Genomic DNA, 22,793 nt, shown 5'->3' with positions numbered 1-22,793 from the left:
TCTCGTTTGTTTTAAAATGTTAGCTCAAACACAAATCACCTTTAAAAATCAATAGCAGTGCACAAGCCATTAATCTGCGTTTCTTTGAATCCTGGTCACAGTATCAGGGAGTAGAATAGCACAAACTATGGATCGTGGGTGCAGCTCATTGGTCAGTTACTGTACCTTGTCAGGAGGGCTGTCCTCTGTGTGTGCTGGGTCTGGTGCCGTCTTCCCCTCAGCATCTTTAATACCACCATGCATCAACTGGATGTGTTTGTCCAGCATCACACGCTTAGTAAACGTACGGTTGGGGTCTGGACAGTGACTGTGGAGTCATATAAAGAGAGAGAGAGTTCTAAGAGAAGAGGCCGTAAACATTTGACCTATAAAATGCTGACATGTCATCACAGGAATGTGTTGCCCTATTGAATCTGTGTAGACTGAATAGTTGTGCATCAGCATGTACAGTACCAGTCAAAAGTTTGGACAAACCTACTCATTCAAGGGTTTTTCTTTATTTTTTACTATTTTCTACATTGTAGAATAATAGTGAAGACATCGAAACTATGAAATAACACATATGGAATCATGTAGTAACCAAAAAAGTGTTAAACAAATCAAAATATATTTTAGATTTTAGTTTCTTCAAAGTAGCCACCCTTTGCCTTGATGACAGCTTTGCACACTCTTGGCATTCTCTCAACCAGCTTCACCTGGAATGCTTTTCCAACAGTCTTGAAGGAGTTCCCACATATGCTGAGCACTTGTTGGCTGCTTATCCTTCACTCTGCAGTCCAACTCATCCCAAACCATCTCAATTGGGTTGAGGTCGGGTGATTGTGGAGGACAGGTCATCTGATGCAGCACTCCATCACTCTCCTTCTTGGTCAAATAGCACTTACACAGCCTGGAGGTGTGTTGGGTCATTGTTTTATTGAAAAACAAATGATAGTCCCATTAAAGCCCAAACCAGATGGGATGGCGTATCACTGCAGAATGCTGTGGTAGCCATGCTGGTTAAGTGTGCCTTGAATTCTAAATAAATCACAGACAGTGTCACCAGCAAAGCACCCCCACACCATCACAACTCTTCCTCCATGCTTCACGGTGGGAACCACACATGCAGAGATCATCCGTTCACCTACTCTGCGTCTCACAAAGACACAGAGGTTGGAACAAAAAATCTCAAATTTGGACTCATCAGACCAAAGGACAGATTTGCACCGGTCTAATGTCCATTGCTCGTGTTTCTTGGCCCAAGCAAGTCTCTTCTTATTATTGGTGTCCTTTAGTAGTGGTTTCTTTGCAGCAATTCGACCATGAAGGCCTGATTCACGCAGTCTCCTCTGAACAGTTGATGTTGAGGTGTGTCTGTTATTTTAACTCTGTGAAGCATTTATTTGGGCTGCAATTTCTGAGGCTGGTAACTGTAATTAACTTATCTTCTGCAGCAGAGGTAACTCTGGGTCTTCCTTTCCTGTGGCGGTCCTCATGAGAGCCAGTTTCATCATAGCGGTTGATGGTTTTTGCGACTGCAAAGTTCTTGAAATGTTCCAGATTGACTGACCTTCATATCTTAAAGTAATGATGGACTGTCTTTTCTCTTTGCTTATTTGAGCATAATATGGACTTGGTCTTTTAACAAATAGGGCTATCTTCTGTATACCACCCCTACCTTGTCACAACACAACTGACTGGCTCAAACGCATTAAGAAGGAAAGAAATTCCACAAATTAACTTTTAACAAGGCAGACCTGTTAATTGAAATGCATTCCAGGTGACTACCTCATGAAGCTGGTTGAGAGAATGCCAAGAGTGTACAAAGCTGTCATCAAGGCAAAGGGTGGCTACTTTGAAGAATCTCAAATATAAAATATATTTTGATTTGTTTAACACTTTTTTGGTTACTACATGATTCCATATGTGTTATTTCATAGTTTTGATGTCTTCACTATTATTCTACAATGTAGAAAATAGTAAAAATAAATAAAAACCCTTGAATGAGTAGGTGTGTCCAAACTTTTGACTGGTACTGTATGTTAAATTCATATGTTCTAGTAACAAACGACAAAATAACCGAACCCAAAAATCTACCTCCCAAAAATGTCATCCAATCCCGCATTACTCACAGGCAGGAGTAGACCTTGCGCAGCCCCTTGTGCTTGATCCTGTTGTGTCGACACAAGCTGTGGGAGGAGCTGAACGACTTGTCACACTGTCGGCACGGGTGCTTCTTCAGTTGCTGCATCCACAGAGAACAAATATAACATTTAACAGTTATGTTTTTATTACTGTCACCACATAGTTTAGACCTTTCCAATCCTCAGATCTACACATGGACAACGGGGTACTGGCTAGGGGTTGAGTTCACATGGACAACGGGGTACTGGCTAGGGCTTGAGTTCACATGTACAACGGGGTACTGGCTAGGGGTTGAGTTGGGATTCCAACTAGGACTCTACTGTACCTTGCCATGCTCCTGTCTGACGTGGGCTACGAACACCTCTCTCTGGATGAAGACACGGTCACAGTCTCCACATGTCCAGCCTGGGGCAGGTGGCCTCTGGGGGGCTGAGGTAGGGGTGATCTTGGCCTTTTTCAGGGGGTTAGAGGGGGCATTCTTGTCTACCCTGTCCAGACCGTTGTTGGTGCTGTTGGTGTTGGGGCTGGAGCTGAGGGGCAGGTTGATACCCAGGTTGGGGGGACCCTCGATGGTCTTTAGGGTCCCATGCATCGTCTACACAGGGATGACAACCAGGATGACAAACAGGATGACAACCAGGATGACAACCAGGATGACAGACAGGATGACAGACAGGATGACAACCAGGATGACAACCAGGATGACAGACAGGATGACAACCAGGATGACAAACAGGATGATGAACAGGATGACAACCAGGATGACAGACAGGATGACAACCAGGATGACAGACAGGATGACAACCAGGATGACAACCAGGATGACAGACAGGATGACAACCAGGATGACAACCAGCTCCGGTTCACTAACAGGCAGATTAACTACAGTTGAAGTCGGAAGTTTACATACACCTTAGCCAAATACATTTAAACTCAGTTTTTCACAATTCCTGATATTTAATCCTAGTACAAATTCCCTGTCTTAGGTCAGTTAGGATCACCACTTTATTTTAGGAATGTGAAATGTCAGAATAATAGTAGAGAGAATTATTTATTTCAGCTTTTATTTATTTCATCACATTCCCAGTGGGTCAGAGGTGTACATACACTCAATTAGTATTTGGTAGCATTGCCTTTAAATTGTTTAACTTGGGTCAAACGTTTTGGGTAGCCTTCCACAAGCTTCCCACAATAAGTTGGGTGAATTTTGGCCCATTCGTCCTGACAGAGCTGGTGTAACTGAGTCAGGTTTGTAGGCCTCCTTGCTCGCACACGCTTTTTCAGTTCTGCCCACACATTTTCTATAGGATTGAAATCAGGGCTTTGTGATGGCCACTCCAATACCTTGACTTTGTTGTCCTTAAGCCATTTTGCCACAACTTTGGAAGTATGCTTGGGGTCATTGTCCATTTGGAAGACCCATTTGCAACCAAGCTTTAACTTCCTGACTGATGTCCACATAATTTTCCTTCCTCATGATGCCATCTATTTTGTGAAGTGCACCAGTCCCTCCTGCAGCAAAGCACCCCCACAGCATGATGCTGCCACCCCCGATATTCACGGTTGGGATGGTGTTCTTCGGCTTGCAAGCAACCCCCTTTTTCCTCTAAACATAACGATGGTCATTATGGGCAAACAGTTATATTTTTGTTTAATCAGACCAGAGGACATTTCTCCAAAAAGTACGATATTTGTCCCCATGTGCAGTTGCAAACCGTAGTCTGGCTTTTTTATGGCGGTTTTGGAGCAGTGGCTTCTTCCTTGCTGAGCGGCCTTTCAGGTTATGTCGATATAGGACTCGTTTTACTGTGGATATAGATACTTTTGTACCCGTTTCCTCCAGCATCTTCACAAGGTCCTTTGCTGTTGTTCTGGGATTGATTTGCACTTTTCGCACCAAAGTACGTTCATCTCTAGGAGACAGAACGCATCTCCTTCCTGAGCAGTATGACAGCTGCGTGGTCCCATGGTGTTTATACTTGCGTACTATTGTTTGTACAGATGAACGTGGTACCTTCAGGCGTTTGGAAATTGCTCCCAAGAATGAACCAGAATGTGGAGGTCTACAATATTTTTTCTGTGGTCTTGGCTGATTTCTTTTGATTTTCCCATGATGTCAAGCAAAGAGGCACTGAGTTTGAAGGTAGGCCTTGAAATACATCCACAGGTACATCTCCAATTGACTCAAATTATGTCAATTAGCCTATCAGAAGCTTCTAAAGCCATGACATCATTTTCTGGAATTTTCCAAGCTGTTTAAAGGCACAGTCAACTTAGTGTATGTAAACTTTTGACCCACTGGAATTGTGATACAGTGAATTATAAGTGAAATAATCTGTCTGTAAACAATTGTTGGAAAAACTACTTGTGTCATGCACAAAGTAGATGTCCTAACAGACTTGCCAAAACTATAGTTTGTTAACAAAAAATATGTGGAGTGGTTGAAAAACGAGTTTTAATGACTCCAACCTAAGTGTATGTAAACTTCCGACTTCAACTGTATTCATACAGTCATGGACTGCACAAGGACAATTATAATTTACATTTACGTCATTTAGCAAACGCTCTTATCCAGAGCGACTTACAGTTAATGAGTGCATACATTTTTTTTTAAATATATTTTTTATTGGCCCCCCGTGGGAATCGAACCCATAACCCTGGCGTTGCAAACGCCATGCTCTACCAACTGAGCTACATCCCTGCCGGCCATTCCCTCCCCTACCCTGGGCCAATTGTGCGCTGCCCCATGGGTCTCCCGGTCGCGGCCGGCTACAACAGAGCCTGGATTCGAACCAGGATCTCTAGTGGCACAGCTCAGCTAGCACTGCGATGCAGTGCCTTAGAACACTGCGCCACTCAGGATAATAATATAATAATAATATGCCATTTAGCAGACGCTATTATCCAAAGCGACTTACAGTCAGTCATGTGCGCATACATTACTTATAATTAATAAATTGTTGATTAAGATTATAAACAGTTATATTTCAAGTACTTGTCATTACATTGTAGTAGATTTAAATAATTTGCTGAAAAACAGAAGTGCCTGTTAATATAATAAGCTTCCGACTGGAGGGTTTTATAAGTAATTTTCCCACTTGAGAAGATTATTATATTTCCCTCTGTACAGTACCTTGATGTGGTCCAACATGAGCTGTTTCTGGGCATAGTGCATGGAGCAGTCTGGGCATTTGAAGACAGACACCTTCTGGTTGGCTATGTGTTGGTCGAAGTGTGACTGGAGCAGCGTCTGCTGGGTGAACACCGTATCACACATGGAACACTTGTAGATCAACCTGGAAGACAACACAAAGACAACGCTTTAACAACATTTTCACTTTGAGAGACATGTTGCTTGACAGAACGAACGAGTTCATTAAATCCTGTGTACAGAAAAAAAGGAATAAAATGAATGTTATCTAAAAACGAATGCGTTGTAAACGACACGAGAGCACCTATTCATGTCCACGAATAGACTTAATGTCCATAATAGGAGTTCATTATTTATTTAAAACACAATCCGTCAGTTCAAAAGGTGTATCACATGCCCTGGTAGCGCTGTCTGTATGAGGGACCACCTGCCACCTGCTCCTGAACAGGTTAATTCATTAGTGTGTGTGTGTTCATTAGAGTGTGTTGATGGACAAGACAGGTGTTAGTAGAAGGTCAGGGTATTGGAAAACACTCAGTCAAAGCTACTGTGTCTAATAACATCGACACAAACCCATTCAACATGGAGAATGAAGACGGTTCTGACAGGAACATGATTTGGACATGGATATCGGATAACTTTCCCTCATTAAAGCTGTATTTCCTTTTTAAATTTGTGGTAAAGAACTGAGGATGTTTGTGTCACCTTTCCAATCAGTGATATAATAGGATAGAACAGAACAGAACAACTAGAATGGAATCTATTTAATAGAATATACTAAGGTCTTCAACATAGAATGAAAACATTCTAGGATAATATTACGTTTTGAAAAAAGAAGTTGATGATGTATACTAGAACACAGTGCCTTGCAAAACTATTCATCCCCCTTGGCTTTTTTCCTATTTTGTTACATTACAACCTGTAATTTAAATGGATTGTTATTTGGATTTAATGTAATGGACATACACAAAATAGTCATAATTGGTGAAGTGGAATTAAAAAAATAACTTGTTTCAAAAAATTCTAACAAATATATCACGGAAAAGTGGTGCGTGCATATGTATTCACCCCCTTTGCTATGAAGCCCCTAAATAAGATCTGGTGCAACCAATTACCTTCAGAAGTCACATAATTAGTTAAATAAAGTCCACCTGTGTGCAATCTAAGTGTCACATGATCTGTCACATGATCTCAGGATATATACACCTGTTCTGAAAGGCCCCAGAGTCTGCAACACCACTAAGCAAGGGGCACCACCAAGCAAGCGGCACCATGAAGACCAAGGAGCTCTCCAAACAGGTCAGGGACGAAGTTGTGGAGAAGTACAGATCAGGGTTGAGTTATAAAATAATATCCAAAACGTTGAACATCCCACGGAGCACCATTAAATCCATTATTTAAAAATGGAAAGAATATGTTACCACAACAAACCTGCCAAGAGAGGGCTGCCCACCAAAACTCACGGACCAGGCAAGGAGGGCATTAATCAGAGAGGCAACAAAGAGACCAAAGATAACCCTGAAGGAGCTGCAAAGCTCCACAGTGGAGATTGGAGTATCTGTCTATAGGACCACTTTAAGCCGTACACTCCACAGAGCTGGGCTTTACGGAAGAGTGGCCAGAAAAAAGCCATTGCTTAAAGAAAAAATAAGAAACACGTTTGGTGTTCGCCAAAAGGCATGTGGGAGACTCCCCAAACACATGGAAGAAGGTACTCTGGTCGGATGAGACTAAAATTGAGCATTTTGGCCATCAAGGAAAACGCTATGTCTGGCGCAAACCCAACACCTCTCATCACCCCGAGAACACCATGAAGCATGGAGGTGGCAGCATCATGCTGTGGGGATGTTTTTCCATCGGCAGGGACTGGGAAACTGGTCAGAATTGAAGGAATGATGGATGGTGCTAAATACAGGGAAATTCTTGAGGGAAACCTGTTTCAGTCTTCCAGAGATTTGAGACTGGGACGGAGGTTCACCTTCCAGCAGGACAATGACCCGAAGCATACTGCTAAAGCAACACTTGAGTGGTTTAAAGGGAAACATTTAAATGTCTTGGAATGGCCTAGTCAAAGCCCAGACCTCAATCCAATTGAGACTTAAAGATTGCTGTACACCAGCGGAACCCATCCAACTTGAAGGAGCTGGAGCAGTTTTGCCTTGAAGAATGGGAAAAAATCCCAGTGGCTAGATGTGCCAAGCTTATAGAGACATACTCCAAGAGACTTGCAGCTGTAATTGCTGCAAAAGGTGGCTCTACAAAGTATTGACTTTGGGGGGGGTTGGGTGAATAGTTATGCACGCTCAAGTTCAGTTTTTTGGTCTTACTTCTTGTTTGTTTCACAAGAAAAAATATTTTGCATCTTCAAAGTGTTAGGCATGTTGTGTAAATCAAATTATACAACCCCCCCCAAAAAATCTATTTTAATTCCAGGTTGTAAGGCAACAAAATATGCCAAGGGGGGTGAATACTTTCGCAAGCCACCCCACATGAATAATGGGTTATGAGAATCTGAAGAGACTTACTTGGGCTCTCCTATCTTGACCCCAGGGTGCTGTGTGTGTGCGTGGGAGTGTGTGCCAAGGGCAGACTTGAAGGCCATGGGGCAGATTGGACACTTGTAGAAGATCTCACAGTGAGAGCTCTGGATGTGAGTCTTCAGAGCGGCCACGTCAGCGTAGATGACGTTACAGTGCACACAGCTGGAGAGAGAGGGGAGAAGAAAAAAGAGAGAGACCTTTTAACTCAACATTTTGGATGATTTTGATACTCAAGGCAAGTTACAAATCAACTGACATTGTAATTACTGTGATTAGCAATGGCTATGAGAGAGCTGTAAGTGGCACCTTGATAGGTGAAATACATTATTTTCAGTGTGGAGACTTAAAGGTGACATTATCAAACACAGCAGGGCAATTCAACAACAACATAATTCAAATCTGTCATGGTAACCACTGCAGTATCGGCTCTTCCCAGTGTGCACCCTCCACATTGGGAGGAGCCGATGTTGGCAGTCTTGGCAGCTTATCATTTCGTTGCTGTTGATTTCTGTAGGCAGAAAGTCGCCCTTCTGTATGATGTCATATTGCTACGTCTACCTGAGTGAGTGGACCTTTTAACCAAAAGTCATCTGACTGCTTATGAAGAAAATCTCTAGAGAAGAAGAGGAACCATGGTAACAAGCTATACAGAAGTGTTTCCTGTTCAGGCAGGAAGTGATGTCAGACTGACCGGTAGCCCACCCTGCGGGTGTAGTGCAGACAGTTCCTGGTCACATGGGACTGGAAGTGGATTGAACGGCAGATTGATCCACACTCAGGGCAGATGTAGGGAGACTTGTGCTGGTGGATTCGTTGGTGCGACGCGAAGCTACACGCGTTAGGTAGCAGCATTTGGCAGATGGTGCAGGTTTTCTATAGACGTAAAAAGAGACGAAATACACTAAACAAAATGGTATTATAATTCTCTAGAGGAATGCAATCATTGAGAGTTGGTGCAATATGGAGTTAAATTAACAAAACATTTGTCAATTTACAGCATTAGCTAGGGTTATAAAAGGATCATATACTGAAAAAACATAATGCCATTAAAGATGGCATCTGCAGTAGGGGGAAACAGCGCCAGTGGCCACCCCACCACCGTTGTTATTGTTGTTGTTGCTGAGCTGAGGAGCGTCGTGCAGCATGGTGAAAAACAATGCACTGCATATTGTGCGCTTCTGTCACGCGTGCAATGATGTCAGAGGGGGGGAAAACAGCGTTCTTTATTCGCAGTAACTTCTTTGTTGTAATATCGCAAATGGATGTGATTGTTTTACCATAAAGGATTCCAGCTTTAAAGGTAGAGAAAATGTATATATTAATATAAAGGAAAAGTCTGAGTGACTCACGGAAATACAAATAGACAAGGGAAGTGTTAAAAGAGTATGAAAACACTCACACAACACCCACTTATACACACAGTAACAAACACACACCTGTCCGCTGGACTCTGGCGCCTGCTGATAGTGCATTGCTAGAGAGTTCTCATCCTGGAACATCTCACTGCACTCTAAACACTTCAGGCTGGTTCTGCAGAGCCGGGACACATCCTCATCCAGGGGCATGGCAGCAACCGGAGGGGCGTTGGAGGGGGCACAGATCACCGCTGCCTGGGCCTGGGTCCCTGCACCCTTCCCTAGGTAGTGGCCGGTGGAGCTGTGGGTAGATCCAGCGGCGGTGGTGGAGGATAGCGGAGGTGATGTAGTGATCATCTGGTCTGTAGGGATGGGCTTGAGGATGAGGTGGGAACACTGCATAACCACCCCTTTGAGGAGAAGAGAAGAGAAGAGAAGAGAAGAGAAGAGAAGAGAAGAGAAGAGAAGAGAAGAGAAGAGAAGAGAAGAGAAGAGAAGAGAAGAGAAGAGAAGAGAAGAGAAGAGAAGAGAAGAGAAGAGAAGAGAAGAGAAGAGAAGAGAAGAGAAGAGAAGAGAAGGTTTTTCACAATTTAGAAGCTTTTCAGAGTATCAATGGCAGCGAATGCTTTACACATTTCATGTATGAAGAAAACACACCTTTGTCCTTGTGTCCGCGGGCGTGGGAGAGCAGACTGCACTTGTTGTAGAAGACCAGGTTCTTGGCACAGTGGTTGCAGGTGACCTCGATACGGACGCTGCGGCGGTCGTAATGCTGGCTCAGGCTTCTCTCCAGGGCAAACGAGTCACCGCACTCCAGGCACCTGTAAATAATAATATAAATGACTATACATTAATACAAACATATATATATATATATTATATACACTGCATTTGAAGAAGCCCAAGGATCACGTATAACAAAAAATAGGAGAAAAAAAATAAAAAGATAAAACAATTAAAATGCTACTTAGCTAGCTAGCATTTTACCTGTAGCCGCGGGAGGGCAGGGGGATACAGGCCGCCGAGGGGGGGCTGAGGTTGGGGACATAGACTGGGACAGGGTTGATGCTGCTCAGGACCTTATTGAAGGCCTCCACTACAGAACTCTGGGAGCTGGCTAACACCTGGACTCTAGAGACACCTTTCTTCTGGGCCTGGGCAGCCAGCAGGGCCTGTTGACTCTGGGGCTTGGAGCTGGACAGCACCTGGTGATACAAACATACAATCTAAGAAGTTACTGAATGAATGTCAGGGATTTATTGTTGTTATTAATCTATTTAGTTATTTATTGGAATGATTCCTCATGTTTACTTCATTATACTGTATGACGTTATATATTTTGTTTTCTATAATGTGTTAGCATAGAAGATTACTCCTGATGTACAAATGGGTTTCTTAATAAACCAAAACCTGGTGGAGCTCAGAAACAGAGGTGGTCTTGGTCTGGGGGAGCAGGTTGAGGTTGGTGAGGTGGACGGTCTTTGGCACGGTGAGTTTGGCGTTGGCCAGGCTGGATGTGGGCACCATGACGGTCTGCTGTTGTTGATGGATGGCGTCGGCAGCTTTGAGGATGGCGCTGCTGGCACTCCCCACCGACACGGCGGGGATCACCGTGGCTTTGACCATGGTGTTGTTGGCCAGCTTTAGGTTAATGACCTGAGTGGGGAGAGGAGAGGAGAGGAGAGAAGATGGGAAATACAATTGTATTTGTCATATGTAGACGAACAGTGAAATGCTTACTTATGGGTCCTTTTCCAACAATGCAGTGTTAAAGATAAAGATATTACATTTATTTTAAAAAATGAAATAGTGACACAAGGAATAAACACACAGTGAATAACGAATAACAATAACATAAAGGTACATATAGGTAGAGGTAAAGTGACTAGGCAACAGGATAGATGGACAATATAGATAATAGACAGTAGCAGTAGCATCTGTGGTGAGTGTGAAAGTGTGTGTGTGTGTGTGTGTGTGTGTGTGTGTGTGTGTGTGTGTGTGTGTGTGTGAGAGTGTGTGTGTGGCGTCAGTATGCATGTGTGCGCGTGTTATGTGTGTGTGTGTGGGCGTATGTAGTGTGTGTGTATGTGTGTGTGTTGGGGTGTCAGTGTAAGTATGTGTAAGTCTGTAGGTAGAGTCCAGTGTGTGTGCATAGAGTCAGTGCAAGAAAGTCAATGCAGGTAGTCCGCCTAGCCATTTGATTAGCTATTTAGCAGTCTTGTTTAGCAGTCTTATGGCTTGGGGGTAGAAGCTGTTCAGGGTCCTGTTGGTTCCAGACTTGGTGCACTGGTACCGCTTGGTAGCAGAGAGAACAGTCTATGGCTTGGGTGGCTGACAATTCTCTGGGCCTTCCTCTGACACCGCCTGGTATAGAGGTCCTGGATGGCAGGGAGCTTGGCCCCAGTGATGTACTGGGCCGTACTCACCACCCTCTGTTGCGCCTTGTGGTCGGGTGCCTTTCAGTTGCCGTACCAAGCGGTGATGAAGCCAGTCAAGATGCTCTCAATGGTGCAGCTGTATAACTTTTTGAGGATCTGGGGGCCCATGCCAAATCTTTTCAGCCTCCTGAGGGGGAAGAGGCGTTGTCGTGCCCTCTTCACAACTGTGTGGGTCTATGTGGAATAGTGAAGCGCGGGTGGACTCATAACCCACAGTCCCCGCGGTTATAGCCGTGTTTAGGAAGCCTTTAGTTATTATGCCCCCAGCCTCTTGAATAGCCTGCCAGAGAACCTGAAAACTGTGGACATATTTTAAAGAGATCTTAAAACACATATTTTTAGCTTTGCTTTTTAGTCGTTCAGTTTATGTAATTATTTTGTTTTTTTTATCTTGTGTTTTTATTATTATTGAATATTAAAAACACAATCTAGTTGCAGTGAAGCCATGCAACATTTACATTACGTTCAGTCATCTAACAGACCTCCATCCAGAGCGACACACAGAAGCAACCAGGGTCAAATCAAATTGTATTTGTCACATGCGCCGAATACAACAGGTGTAGACTTTACAGTGAAAATGCTTACTTACAAGCCATTAATCAACAATGCAGTTTTAAGAAAGAATACCCCCCAAAAAAAATTGACAAAAAAATACAATATAGAATATTACGAAATAAAAGTAACAAATCATTAAAGAGCAGCAGTAAAAATAACAATAGCGAGGCTATATACAGGGGGAACCGGTACCGAGTCAATGTGCGGGGGCACCGGTTAGTTGAGATAATATGTACAGTTGAAGTCGGAAGTTTACATACACCTTAGCCAAATACATTTAAACTCAGTTTTTCACAATTCCTGACATTTAATCCTAGTACAAATTCCCTGTCTTAGGTCAGTTAGGATCACCACTTTATTTTAGGAATGTGAAATGTCAGAATAATAGTAGAGAGAATAATTTATTTCAGCTTTTATTTCTTTCATCACATTCCCAGTGGGTCAGAAGTGTACATACACTCAATTAGTACTTGGTAGCATTGCCTTTAAATTGTTTAACTTGGGTCAAACGTTTTGGGTAGCCTTCCACAAGCTTCCCACAATAAGTTGGGTGAATTTTGGCCCATTCGTCCTGACAGAGCTGGTGTAACTGAGTCAGGTTTGTAGGCCTCCTTGCTCGCACACACTTTTTCAGTTCTGCCCACACATTTTCTATAGGATTGAGGTCATGGCTTTGTGATGGCCACTCCAATACCTTGACTTTGTTGTCCTTAAGCCATTTTGCCACAACTTTGGAAGTATGCTTGGGGTCATTGTCCATTTGGAAGACCCATTTGCGACCAAGCTTTAACTTCCTAACTGATGTCTTGAGATGTTGCTTCAATATATCCACATAATTTTCCTTCCTCATGATGCCATCTATTTTGTGAAGTGCACCAGTCCCTCCAGCAGGAAAGCACCCCCACAGCATGATGCTGCCACCCCCGATATTCACGGTTGGGATGGTGTTCTTCGGCTTGCAAGCAACCCCCTTTATCCTCCAAACATAACGATGGTCATTATGGGCAAACAGTTATATTTTTGTTTCATCAGACCAGAAGGACATTTCTCCAAAAAGTACGATCTTTGTCCCCATGTGCAGTTGCAAACCGTAGTCTGGCTTTTTTATGGCGGTTTTGGAGCAGTGGCTTCTTCCTTGCTGAGCGGCCTTTCAGGTTATGTCGATATAGGACTCATTTTACTGTGGATATAGATACTTTTGTACCTGTTTCCTCCAGCATCTTCACAAGGTCCTTTGCTGTTGTTCTGGGATTGATTTGCACTTTTCGCACCAAAGTACGTTCATCTCTAGGGGACAGAACGCGTCTCCTTCCTGAGCGGTATGACGGCTGCGTGGTCCCATGGTGTTTATACTTGCGTACTATTGTTTGTACAGATGAACGTGGTACCTTCAGGCGTTTGGAAATTGCTCCCAAGAATGAACCAGAATGTGGAGGTCTACAATATTTTTTCTGTGGTCTTGGCTGATTTCTTTTGATTTTCCCATGATGTCAAGCAAAGAGGCACTGAGGGTAGGCCTTGAAATACATCCACAGGTACACCTTCAATTGACTCAAATTATGTCAATTAGCCTATCAGAAGCTTCTAAAGCCATGACATCGTTTTCTGGAATTTTCCAAGCTGTTTAAAGGCACCGTCAACTTAGTGTATGTAAACTTCTGACCCACTGGAATTGTGATACAGTGAATTATAAGTGAAATAATCTGTCTGTAAACAATTGTTGGAAAAATTACTTGTGTCATGCACAAAGTAGATGTCCTAACCGACTTGCCAAAACTATAGTTTGTTAACAAGAAATATGTGGAGTGGTTGAAAAACAAGTTTTAATGACTCCGACCTAAGTGTATGCAAACTTCCGATTTCAACTGTACATGTAGGTAGAGTTATTAAAGTGACTAAGCATAGATAATAAACAGAATAGCAGCAGTGTAAGGGGGGTAGCCATTTGATTAGATGTTCAGGAGTCTTATGGCAGGAAGCTTGGCCCCAGTGATGTACTGGGCCGTACGCACTACCCTCTGTAGTGCCTTGCGGTCGGAGGCCGAGCAGTTTCCATACCAGGCAGTGATGCAACCATTCAGGATGCTCTCGATGGGGCAGCTGTAGAACCTTTTGAGGATCTGAGGACCCATGCCAAATATTTTCAGTCTCCTTAGGGGGAATAGGTTTTGTCGTGCCCTCTTCACGACTGTTAGTTCGTTGGTGATGTGGACACCAAGGAACTTGAAGCTCTCAACCTGCTCCACTAACAGCCCTGTCAATGAGAATGGGGGCGTGCTCGGTCCTCTTCTTTTTCCTGTAGTCCACAATCATCTCCTTTGTCTTGATCACGTTGATGGAGAGGTTGTTATCCTGGCACCACACGGCCAGGTCTCTGACCTCCTATAGGCTGTCTCGTCGTTGTCGGTGAGCAGGCCTACCACTGTTGTGTCATCGGCAAACTTAATGATGGTGTTGGAGTCGTGCCTCCCGAGTGGCGCAGTGGTCTAAGGCACTGCATTGCAGTGCTAGCTGTGCCACTAGAGATCCTGGTTCGAATCCAGGCTCTGTCGTAGCCGGCCGCGACCGGGAGACCCATGGGGCGGCGCACAATTGGCCCAGCGTCGTCCAGGGTATGGGAGGGAATGGCCGGCAGGGATGTAGCTCAGTTGGTAGAGCATGGCGTTTGCAACGCCAGGGTTGTGGGTTCGATTCCCACGGGGGGCCAGTATGAAAAAAATTACATAATAATAATGTATGCACTCACTAACTGTAAGTCGCTCTGGATAAGAGCGTCTTTTAAATGACTAAAATGTAATGTAAAAATGTGCCTGGCCATGCAGTCATGAGTGAACAGGGAGTACAGGAGGGGACTGAGCACGCATCCCTGAGGAGCCCCCGTGTTGAGGATCAGCGTGGTGGATGTGTTGTTACCTACCCTTACCACCTGGGGGCGGCCTGTCAGGAAGTCCAGGATCTAGTTGCAGAGGGAGGTGTTTAGTCCCAGGGTCCTTAGCTTAGTGATGAGCTTTGAGGGCACTATGGTGTTGAACGCTGAGCTGTAGTCAATGAATAGCATTTTCACATAGGTGTTCCTTTTGTCCAGGTGTGAAAGGGCAGTGTGGCGCGCAATAGAGTTTGCATCATCTGTGGATCTGTTGGGGCAGTATGCAAATTGGAGTGGGTCTAGGGTTTCTGGGATAATGGTGTTGATGCGAGCAATGACCAGCCTTTCAAAGCACTTCATCGCTACAGATGTGAGTGCTATGGGTCGTAGTCATTTAGGCAGGTTACCTTTGCTTTCTTGGGCGCAGGGACTATGCTGGTCTGCTTGAAACATGTTGGTATTACAGACTCAGATAGGGAGCGGTTGAAAATGTCAGTGAAGACACTTGCCAGTTGGTCAGCGCATGCTCGGAGTACACGTCCTGGTAATCCGTCTAGCCCTGCGGCCTTGTGAATGTTAACCTGCTTAAAAGGTCTTACTCACATCGGCTACGAAGAGCGTGATCACACAGTCGTCCGGAACAGCTGATGCTCTCATGCATGTTTCAGTGTTACTTGCCTCGAAGCAAGTTATTTAGCTCGTCTGGTAGGCTCGTGTCACTGGGCAGCTCGCAGCTGTGCTTCCCTTTGTAGTCTGTAATAGTTTACAAGCCCTGCCACATCTGACGAGCGTCGGAGCCGGTGTAGTACGATTCGATCTTAGTCCTGTATTGACGCTTTGCCTGTTTGATGGTTTGTCGGAGGGCATAGCGGGATTTCTTATAAGTTTCCGGGTTAGAGTCCCGCTCCTTGAAAGCGGCAGCTCTACCCTTTAGCTCAGTGCGGATGTTGCCTGTAATCCATGGCTTCTGGTTGGGGCATGTACGTACAGTCACTGTGGGGACGACGTCATCGATGCACTTATTGATGAAGCCAGTGACTGATGTGTTGTACTCCTCAATGCCATCGGAAGAATCCCAGACCATATTCCAGTCTGTGCTAGCAAAACAGTCCTGTAGCTTAGCATCTGCTTCATCTGACCACTTTTTTGTTGACCGAGTCACTGGTGCTTCCTGCTTTAGTTTTTGCTTGTAAGCAGGAATCAGGAGGATAGAATTATGGTCAGATTTGCCAAATGGAGGGCAAGGGAGAGCTTTGTATGCGTCTCTGTGTGTGAAGTAAAGGTGGTCTATAGTTTTTTCCCCTCTGGTTGCACATTTAACATGCTGGTAGAAATGAGGTAAAATGGATGTAAGTTTCCCTGCATTAAAGTCCCCGGTCACTAGGAGTGCCGCCTCTGGATAAGCGATTTCCTGTTTGCTTATGGCCGCATATAGTTCATTGAATGCGGTCTTAGTGCCAGCATCGGTTTGTGGTGGTAACCTGAGGAGCGTTGGGGTGAGGTTGTGTTCTTCTAAGCGGGGAGGTAAGCTTGGCTTCTTCTTTATATGTGTCGAGTAAAGCTTAAACCATGCATTTAGATTGTAGGTAGGTAGTTATTGTAGGTAAGTATGGTAGTGTATTCGGCTGAGCCCGGTGAATCACGAGGCTAGCTAGCTAACCCACTACCTGGACCATTAAAGCTAGCTAGCTAGCGGGTAGCAACACCGCAGCCACTGCTAACTGGCCAACTATACCAGCTAGCAGTACTGTAGCAACTAAATACATTTCAACGGAACGATTTGATTAGTGTAAAGTTAGCTAGCAACATAGTTGTCTTGGTATCAAAGACAAAGGTGTAGAATAGAGAAACTATCGAGGTTAGCTAGCCAGCTACATTTTCAAATAGTCAACACCGCAGCCACTGCTAGCTAGCCAACATTACCAGCTTGCAGTACTGTATCATTTTAGTCAATGAGAATTTTGCAACGTTTCTGAACAATCGAGATGTGTAGTCCACTTGTGTAGCTAGCCTGGCTGACTTTGTGCTAGCTAGCCAACGTTTAATTACTCCTGCGTTATGAAAGGAACGAGACACGGACATGAATGATCCATTGGTAGTTTGTTGTAACCAAGTATTGGTGCTAAACCGTGTGTTATTGGGTGCTAGCATGCTAGTTAGCTATGGCGTCATAGGATACGGTGCCCTGGGCGGTTTTCACAGAAGAATACTGTACCAAGTTAGCTAGCTGAATAAACTAAGTTAGTCTATTCCTGGAAACATTGAACTACTGTAGATTACAGCAATTATAATTTCTAAAGTGGAATGTTGGAAGAGTTGTATTTGAGTGTTTCAGTGAAAGGTTAGTGAGGGAGGCCTCGCTACCCCAGATGTTTAGTTAATTTCATTCCGATCTCCTTTGCATTAGTGTAGCCTTTTCTGTAGCCTGTCAACTATGTGTCTGTCTATCCCTGATCTCTCCTCTGCACAGGCCATACAAACGCCTCACACCGCGTGGCTGCTGCCTCTCTAACCTGGTGGTCCCTGCACGCACGACCCACGTGGAGTTCCAGGTCTCCGGCAGCCTCTGGAACTGCCGTTCTGCGGCCAACAAGGCAGAGTTCATCTCAGCCTATGCTACCCTCCAGTCCCTCGACTTCTTGGCGCTGACGGAAACATGGATTACCACAGAAAACACTGCTACTCCTACTGCTCTCTCCTCGTCTGACCATGTGTTCTCACATAACCCGAGAGCATCTGGTCAGCGGGGCGGTGGCACAGGAATCCTCATCCCTCCCAAGTGGACATTCTCTCTTTCTCCCCTGACCCATCTGTCTATCTCCTCATTTGAATTCCATGCTGTCACAGTCACTAGCCCATTCAAGCTTAACATCCTTATCATTTATCGCCCTCCAGGTTCCCTTGGAGAGTTCATCAATGAGCTTGACGCCTTGATAAGTTCCTTTCCTGAGGATGGCTCACCCTTCACAGTTCTGGGTGACTTTAACCTCCCTACGTCTACCTTTGACTAATTTCTCTCTGCCTCCTTCTTTCCACTCCTCTCCTCTTTTGACCTAACCCTCTCACCGTCTCCCCCTACTCACAAGGCAGGCAATACGCTTGACCTCATCTTTACTAGATGCTGTTCTTCTACTAATCTCACTGCAACTCCCCTCCAAGTCTCCGACCACTACTTTGTATCCTTTTCTCTCTCGCTCTCCTCCAACACTACTCACTCTGCCCATACTCAGATGGTAATGCGCCGTCGCGACCTTCGCTCTCTCTCTCCTGCTACTCTCTCCTCTTCCATCCTATCATCTCTTCCCTCTGATCAATCCTTCTCCCTCCAATCTCCTGATTCTGCCTCCTCAACCCTCCTCTCCTCCCTTTCTGCATCTTTTGACTCTCTATGTCCCCTATCCTCCCAGCCGGCTCGGTCCTCCACTCCTGCTCCGTGGCTTGACGACTCATTGCGAGCTCACAGAACAGGACTCCGGGCAGCCGAGCGGAAATGGAGGAAAACTAGACTCCTTGCCGACCTGTCATCTTTTCACTCCCTCCTCTCTACATTTTCTTCCTCTGTTTCTGCTGCTAAAGCCACTTTCTACCACTCTAAATTTCAAGCCTCTGCCTCTAACCCTAGGAAGCTCTTTGCCACCTTCTCCTCCCTGCTGAATCCTCCTCCTCCTCCCCCTCCCTCCTCCCTCTCTGTGGATGACTTCGTCAACCATTTTGAAAAGAAGGTTGATGACATCCGATCCTCATTTATTAAGTCAAATGACACCGCTGGTCCTGCTCACAATGCCCTACCCTATGCTTTGACTTCTTTCTCCCCTCTCTCTCCAGATGAAATCTTGCGACTTGTGACGGCCGGCCGCCCAACAACCTGCCCGCTTGACCCTATCCCCTCCTCTCTTCTCCAGACCATTTCCGGAGACCTTCTCCCTTACCTCACCTCACTCATCAACTCATCCTTGACCACTGGCTATGTCCCTTCTGTCTTCAAGAGAGCGAGAGTTGCAGCCCTTCTCAACAAACCTACATTCGATCCCTCCGATGTCAACAACTACAGACCAGTATCCCTGCTTTCTTTTCTCTTCAAAACTCTTGAGCGTGCCGTCTTTAGCCAACTCTCTTGCTATCTCTCTCTCAGAATGACCTTCTTGATCCAAACCAGTCAGGTTTCAAGACTGGTCATTCAACTGAGACTGCTCTTCTCTGTGTCACGGAGGCTCTCCGCACTGCTAAAGCTAACTCTCTCTCCTCTGCTCTCATCCTTCTAGACCTATCTGCTGCCTTTGATACTGTGAACCATCAGATCCTCCTTTCCACCCTCTCCGAGTTGGGCATCTCCGGCGCGGCTCACTCTTGGATTGCGTCCTACCTCACAGGTCGCTCCTACCAGGTGGCGTGGCGAGAATCTGTCTCCGCACCACGTGTTCTCACCACTGGTGTCCCCCAGGGCTCAGTTCTAGGCCCTCTCCTATTCTCTCTATACACCAAGTCACTTGGCTCTGTCATATCCTCACATGGTCTCTCCTATCATTGCTACGCAGACGACACACAATTAATCTTCTCCTTTCCCCCTTCTGATAACCAGGTGGCGAATCGCATCTCTGCATGTCTGGCAGACATATCAGTGTGGATGACGGATCACCACCTCAAGCTGAACCTCGGCAAGACGGAGCTGCTCTTCCTCCCGGGGAAGGACTGCCCGCTCCATGATCTCGCCATCACGGTTGACAACTCCGTTGTGTCCTCCTCCCAGAGTGCAAAGAACCTTGGCGTGACCCTGGACAACACCCTGTCGTTCTCCGCTAACATCAAAGCGGTGACTCGATCCTGTAGGTTCATGCTCTACAACATTCGCAGAGTACAACCCTACCTTACACAGGAAGCGGCACAGGTCCTAATCCAGGCACTTGTCATCTTCCGTCTGGATTACTGCAACTCGCTGTTGGCTGGGCTCCCTGCCTGTGCCATTAAACCCCTACAACTCATCCAGAACGCTGCAGCCCGTCTGGTGTTCAACCTTCCCAAGTTCTCTCACGTCACCCCGCTCCTCCGCACACTCCACTGGCTTCCAGTTGAAGCCCGCATCTGCTACAAGACCATGGTGCTTGCCTACGGAGCTGTGAGGGGAACGGCACCGCCGTACCTTCAGGCTCTGATCAGTCCCTACACCCAAACGAGGGCATTGCGTTCATCCACCTCTGGCCTGCTGGCCCCCCTACTTCTGCGGAAGCACAGTTCCCGCTTAGCCCAGTCAAAACTGTTCGCTTGCTCTGGCACCCCAATGGTGGAACAATCTCCCTCACGACGCCAGGACAGCGGAGTCACTCACCACCTACCGGAGACACTTGAAACCCCACCTCTTTAAGGAATACCTGGGATAGGATAAAAGTAATCCTTCTACCCTCCCCCTACCCCCCCCCCCAAAAAAAAAGAATAATAATCATAATATATATATATATATATATATATTGTAAAGTGGTTGTCCCACTGGCTATCATAAGGTGAATGCACCAATTTGTAAGTCTCTCTGGATAAGAGCGTCTGCTAAATGACGAAAATGTAAATGTAAATGTAAAATGTAATTAGACAGCTACGAAGAATATAGATGAAAACTCTCTTGGTAGATAGTGTGGTCTACAGCTTTTCATGAGATACTCTACCTCAGGCGAGCAAAACCTTGAGACTTCCTTAGATATCGTGCACCAGCTGTTGTTTACGAATATACATTGACCGCCACCCCTTGTCTTACCAGAGGCTGCTGTTCTATCCTGTCGATACAGTGTATAACCAGCCAGCTGTATGTTATTCATGTCTTCGTTCAGCCACGACTCTATGAAACATAAGATATTACAGTTTTTAATGTCCCGTTTGTAGGATATACGTGCTTGTAGTTTGTCCACTTTATTATCAAGCGATTGTAAGTTGGCCAATAGTATCGATGGCAAAGGCAGATTAGCCACTCGTCACCGGCTCCTTACCAAGCACCCCGATCTCCTTCCGTGATATCTCCTTTTCTTTCTACTGCGAATGACGGGGATGAGGGCCCTGTCGGATGACTGGAGCAAATCCCTCTCGTCCGACTCATTAAAGAAAAATTATTAGTCCAAGGTGAGTAATCGCTGTTCTGATGTCCAGAAGCTCTTTTCGGTCATAAGAGACGGTAGCAGCAACATTATGTACAAAATAAGTTACAAACAATGCGAAAGAACACACAAAATAGCACGGTTGGTTAAGAGTCCATAAAATGGCAGCCATCCCCTCCGGTGTGCTCAAGGGCACGTCGACAGATCTCCCACAAGGTCAATAACGGGGACCCGAACCAGTGACCTATCAGCCATCGGCCCAAGCTCCCCAATCTTGGATTGAGCAGACCTTCCCATACAATTCTGATAACTCTATGAAAGACTTAACTGTACCATTCCAATTTACAATATCATTTAAAAACAAAATACCCTTTTCAAACATATTTCCCATAAATACAGGTATTTTGTCAACCAGCACATTTGAGCTCAGCCATAATATTTGTTGTAATATTTGTTCTATCTTTTCAGGGGGGTGAAATTGCAATTCTTGTTTGAAAATGAGAGACACTTTGAAAAAGGTTTCATTTTCAATTAATCGAAAATGAGACATGGCAATCTGCACAAAGGCAAAAAGGCCATTTTCAAATGGATGATGGGTGAGCTTCTCTTAGTAATCTACTTGAGAACCATTTAGGGTTCATGTAAAACTTTTGTATAAGTGAAGCTTATATGTAGTCAATGAGCAGCATTCTTACATAGGTATTCCTTTTGTCCAGGTGGGTGAGGGCAGTGTCGAGTGCAATAGAAATTGCGTAATCTCTGGATCTGTTGGGGCGGTATGCAAATTGGCGTGGGTCCAGGGTGTCTGGGATGATGGTGTTGATGTGAGCCATGAAAGGCCTTAGAGACCATATTTGTATTATATATATATATTGTTTGAGAAACAGACACCTCACAGGTGCTCAACTGGTAGCTTCATTAAATAAACACCCGCAAAACACCAGTCTCAATGTCAACATTGAAAAGGCGACTCCGGGATGCTGACCTTCTAGGCAGAGTTGCAAAGAAAAAGCCGTATCTCAGACTGGCCAATACAAATAAAAGATTGTATGCACTCACTAACTGTAAGTCGCTCTGGATAAGAGCGTCTGCTAAATGACTAACATGTAAATGTAAAATGATAAACTTGGATTAGCAAACACAACATGCCATTGGAACACAGGACTGATGGTTGCTGATAATTGGCCTCTGTACGCCTATGTAGATATTCCATAAAAAAATCAGCAGTTTCCAGCTACAATAGCCATTTACAACATTAACAATGTCTACACTGTATTTCTGATCAATTTGATGTTATTTCAATGGACAAAAAAATTGCTTTTCTTTCGAAAACAAGGACATTTATAAGTGACCCCAAACTTTTGAACGGTAGTGTGTGTGTGTGTATATATACATATATATACACACACACACACAGTACCAGTCGAAAGTGTGGACACACCTACTCATTCAAGGGTTTCTCTTTATTTTGTTACTATTTTCTACATTGTAGAATAATAGTGAAGACATCAAAACTATGAAATAACACATATGGAGTCATGTAGTAACCACAAAAGTGTTAAACAAATCAAATGCTATTTTAGATGTTAGATTCTTCAAAGTAGCCACCCTTTGCCTAGATGACAGCTTTGCACACTCTTGGCATTCTCTCAACCAGCTTCATGAGGTAGTCACCTGGAATGCATTT

General features: G+C 44.8%; 1 protein-coding gene across 3 annotated transcripts in view; it reads right to left on the bottom strand.

The window, feature by feature from the left end:
* znf532 (zinc finger protein 532) overlaps window positions 1-22,793 on the bottom strand; it is a 45,486-nt gene that overhangs the window by 2,178 nt on the left and 20,515 nt on the right. For all 3 annotated transcript variants that reach the window (XM_045222507.1, XM_045222508.1, XM_041885363.2), the window contains 10 exons: window positions 10,581-10,826; window positions 10,158-10,375; window positions 9,828-9,991; window positions 9,252-9,580; window positions 8,507-8,688; window positions 7,801-7,977; window positions 5,258-5,420; window positions 2,450-2,719; window positions 2,112-2,224; window positions 166-307 (listed from right to left, as the gene is read on the bottom strand). In XM_045222507.1, the coding sequence (XP_045078442.1) occupies window positions 166-307; window positions 2,112-2,224; window positions 2,450-2,719; window positions 5,258-5,420; window positions 7,801-7,977; window positions 8,507-8,688; window positions 9,252-9,580; window positions 9,828-9,991; window positions 10,158-10,375; window positions 10,581-10,826 (2,004 nt within the window). The remainder of the gene's footprint in view (window positions 1-165; window positions 308-2,111; window positions 2,225-2,449; window positions 2,720-5,257; window positions 5,421-7,800; window positions 7,978-8,506; window positions 8,689-9,251; window positions 9,581-9,827; window positions 9,992-10,157; window positions 10,376-10,580; window positions 10,827-22,793) is intronic.

This window comes from Coregonus clupeaformis, chromosome 9 (genome assembly GCF_020615455.1).
Source record: "Coregonus clupeaformis isolate EN_2021a chromosome 9, ASM2061545v1, whole genome shotgun sequence".
NCBI lineage: Eukaryota > Metazoa > Chordata > Actinopteri > Salmoniformes > Salmonidae > Coregonus > Coregonus clupeaformis.
Note: the sequence above shows the minus strand (reverse complement) of the source record. Positions and strands in the feature narration are given on the sequence as shown.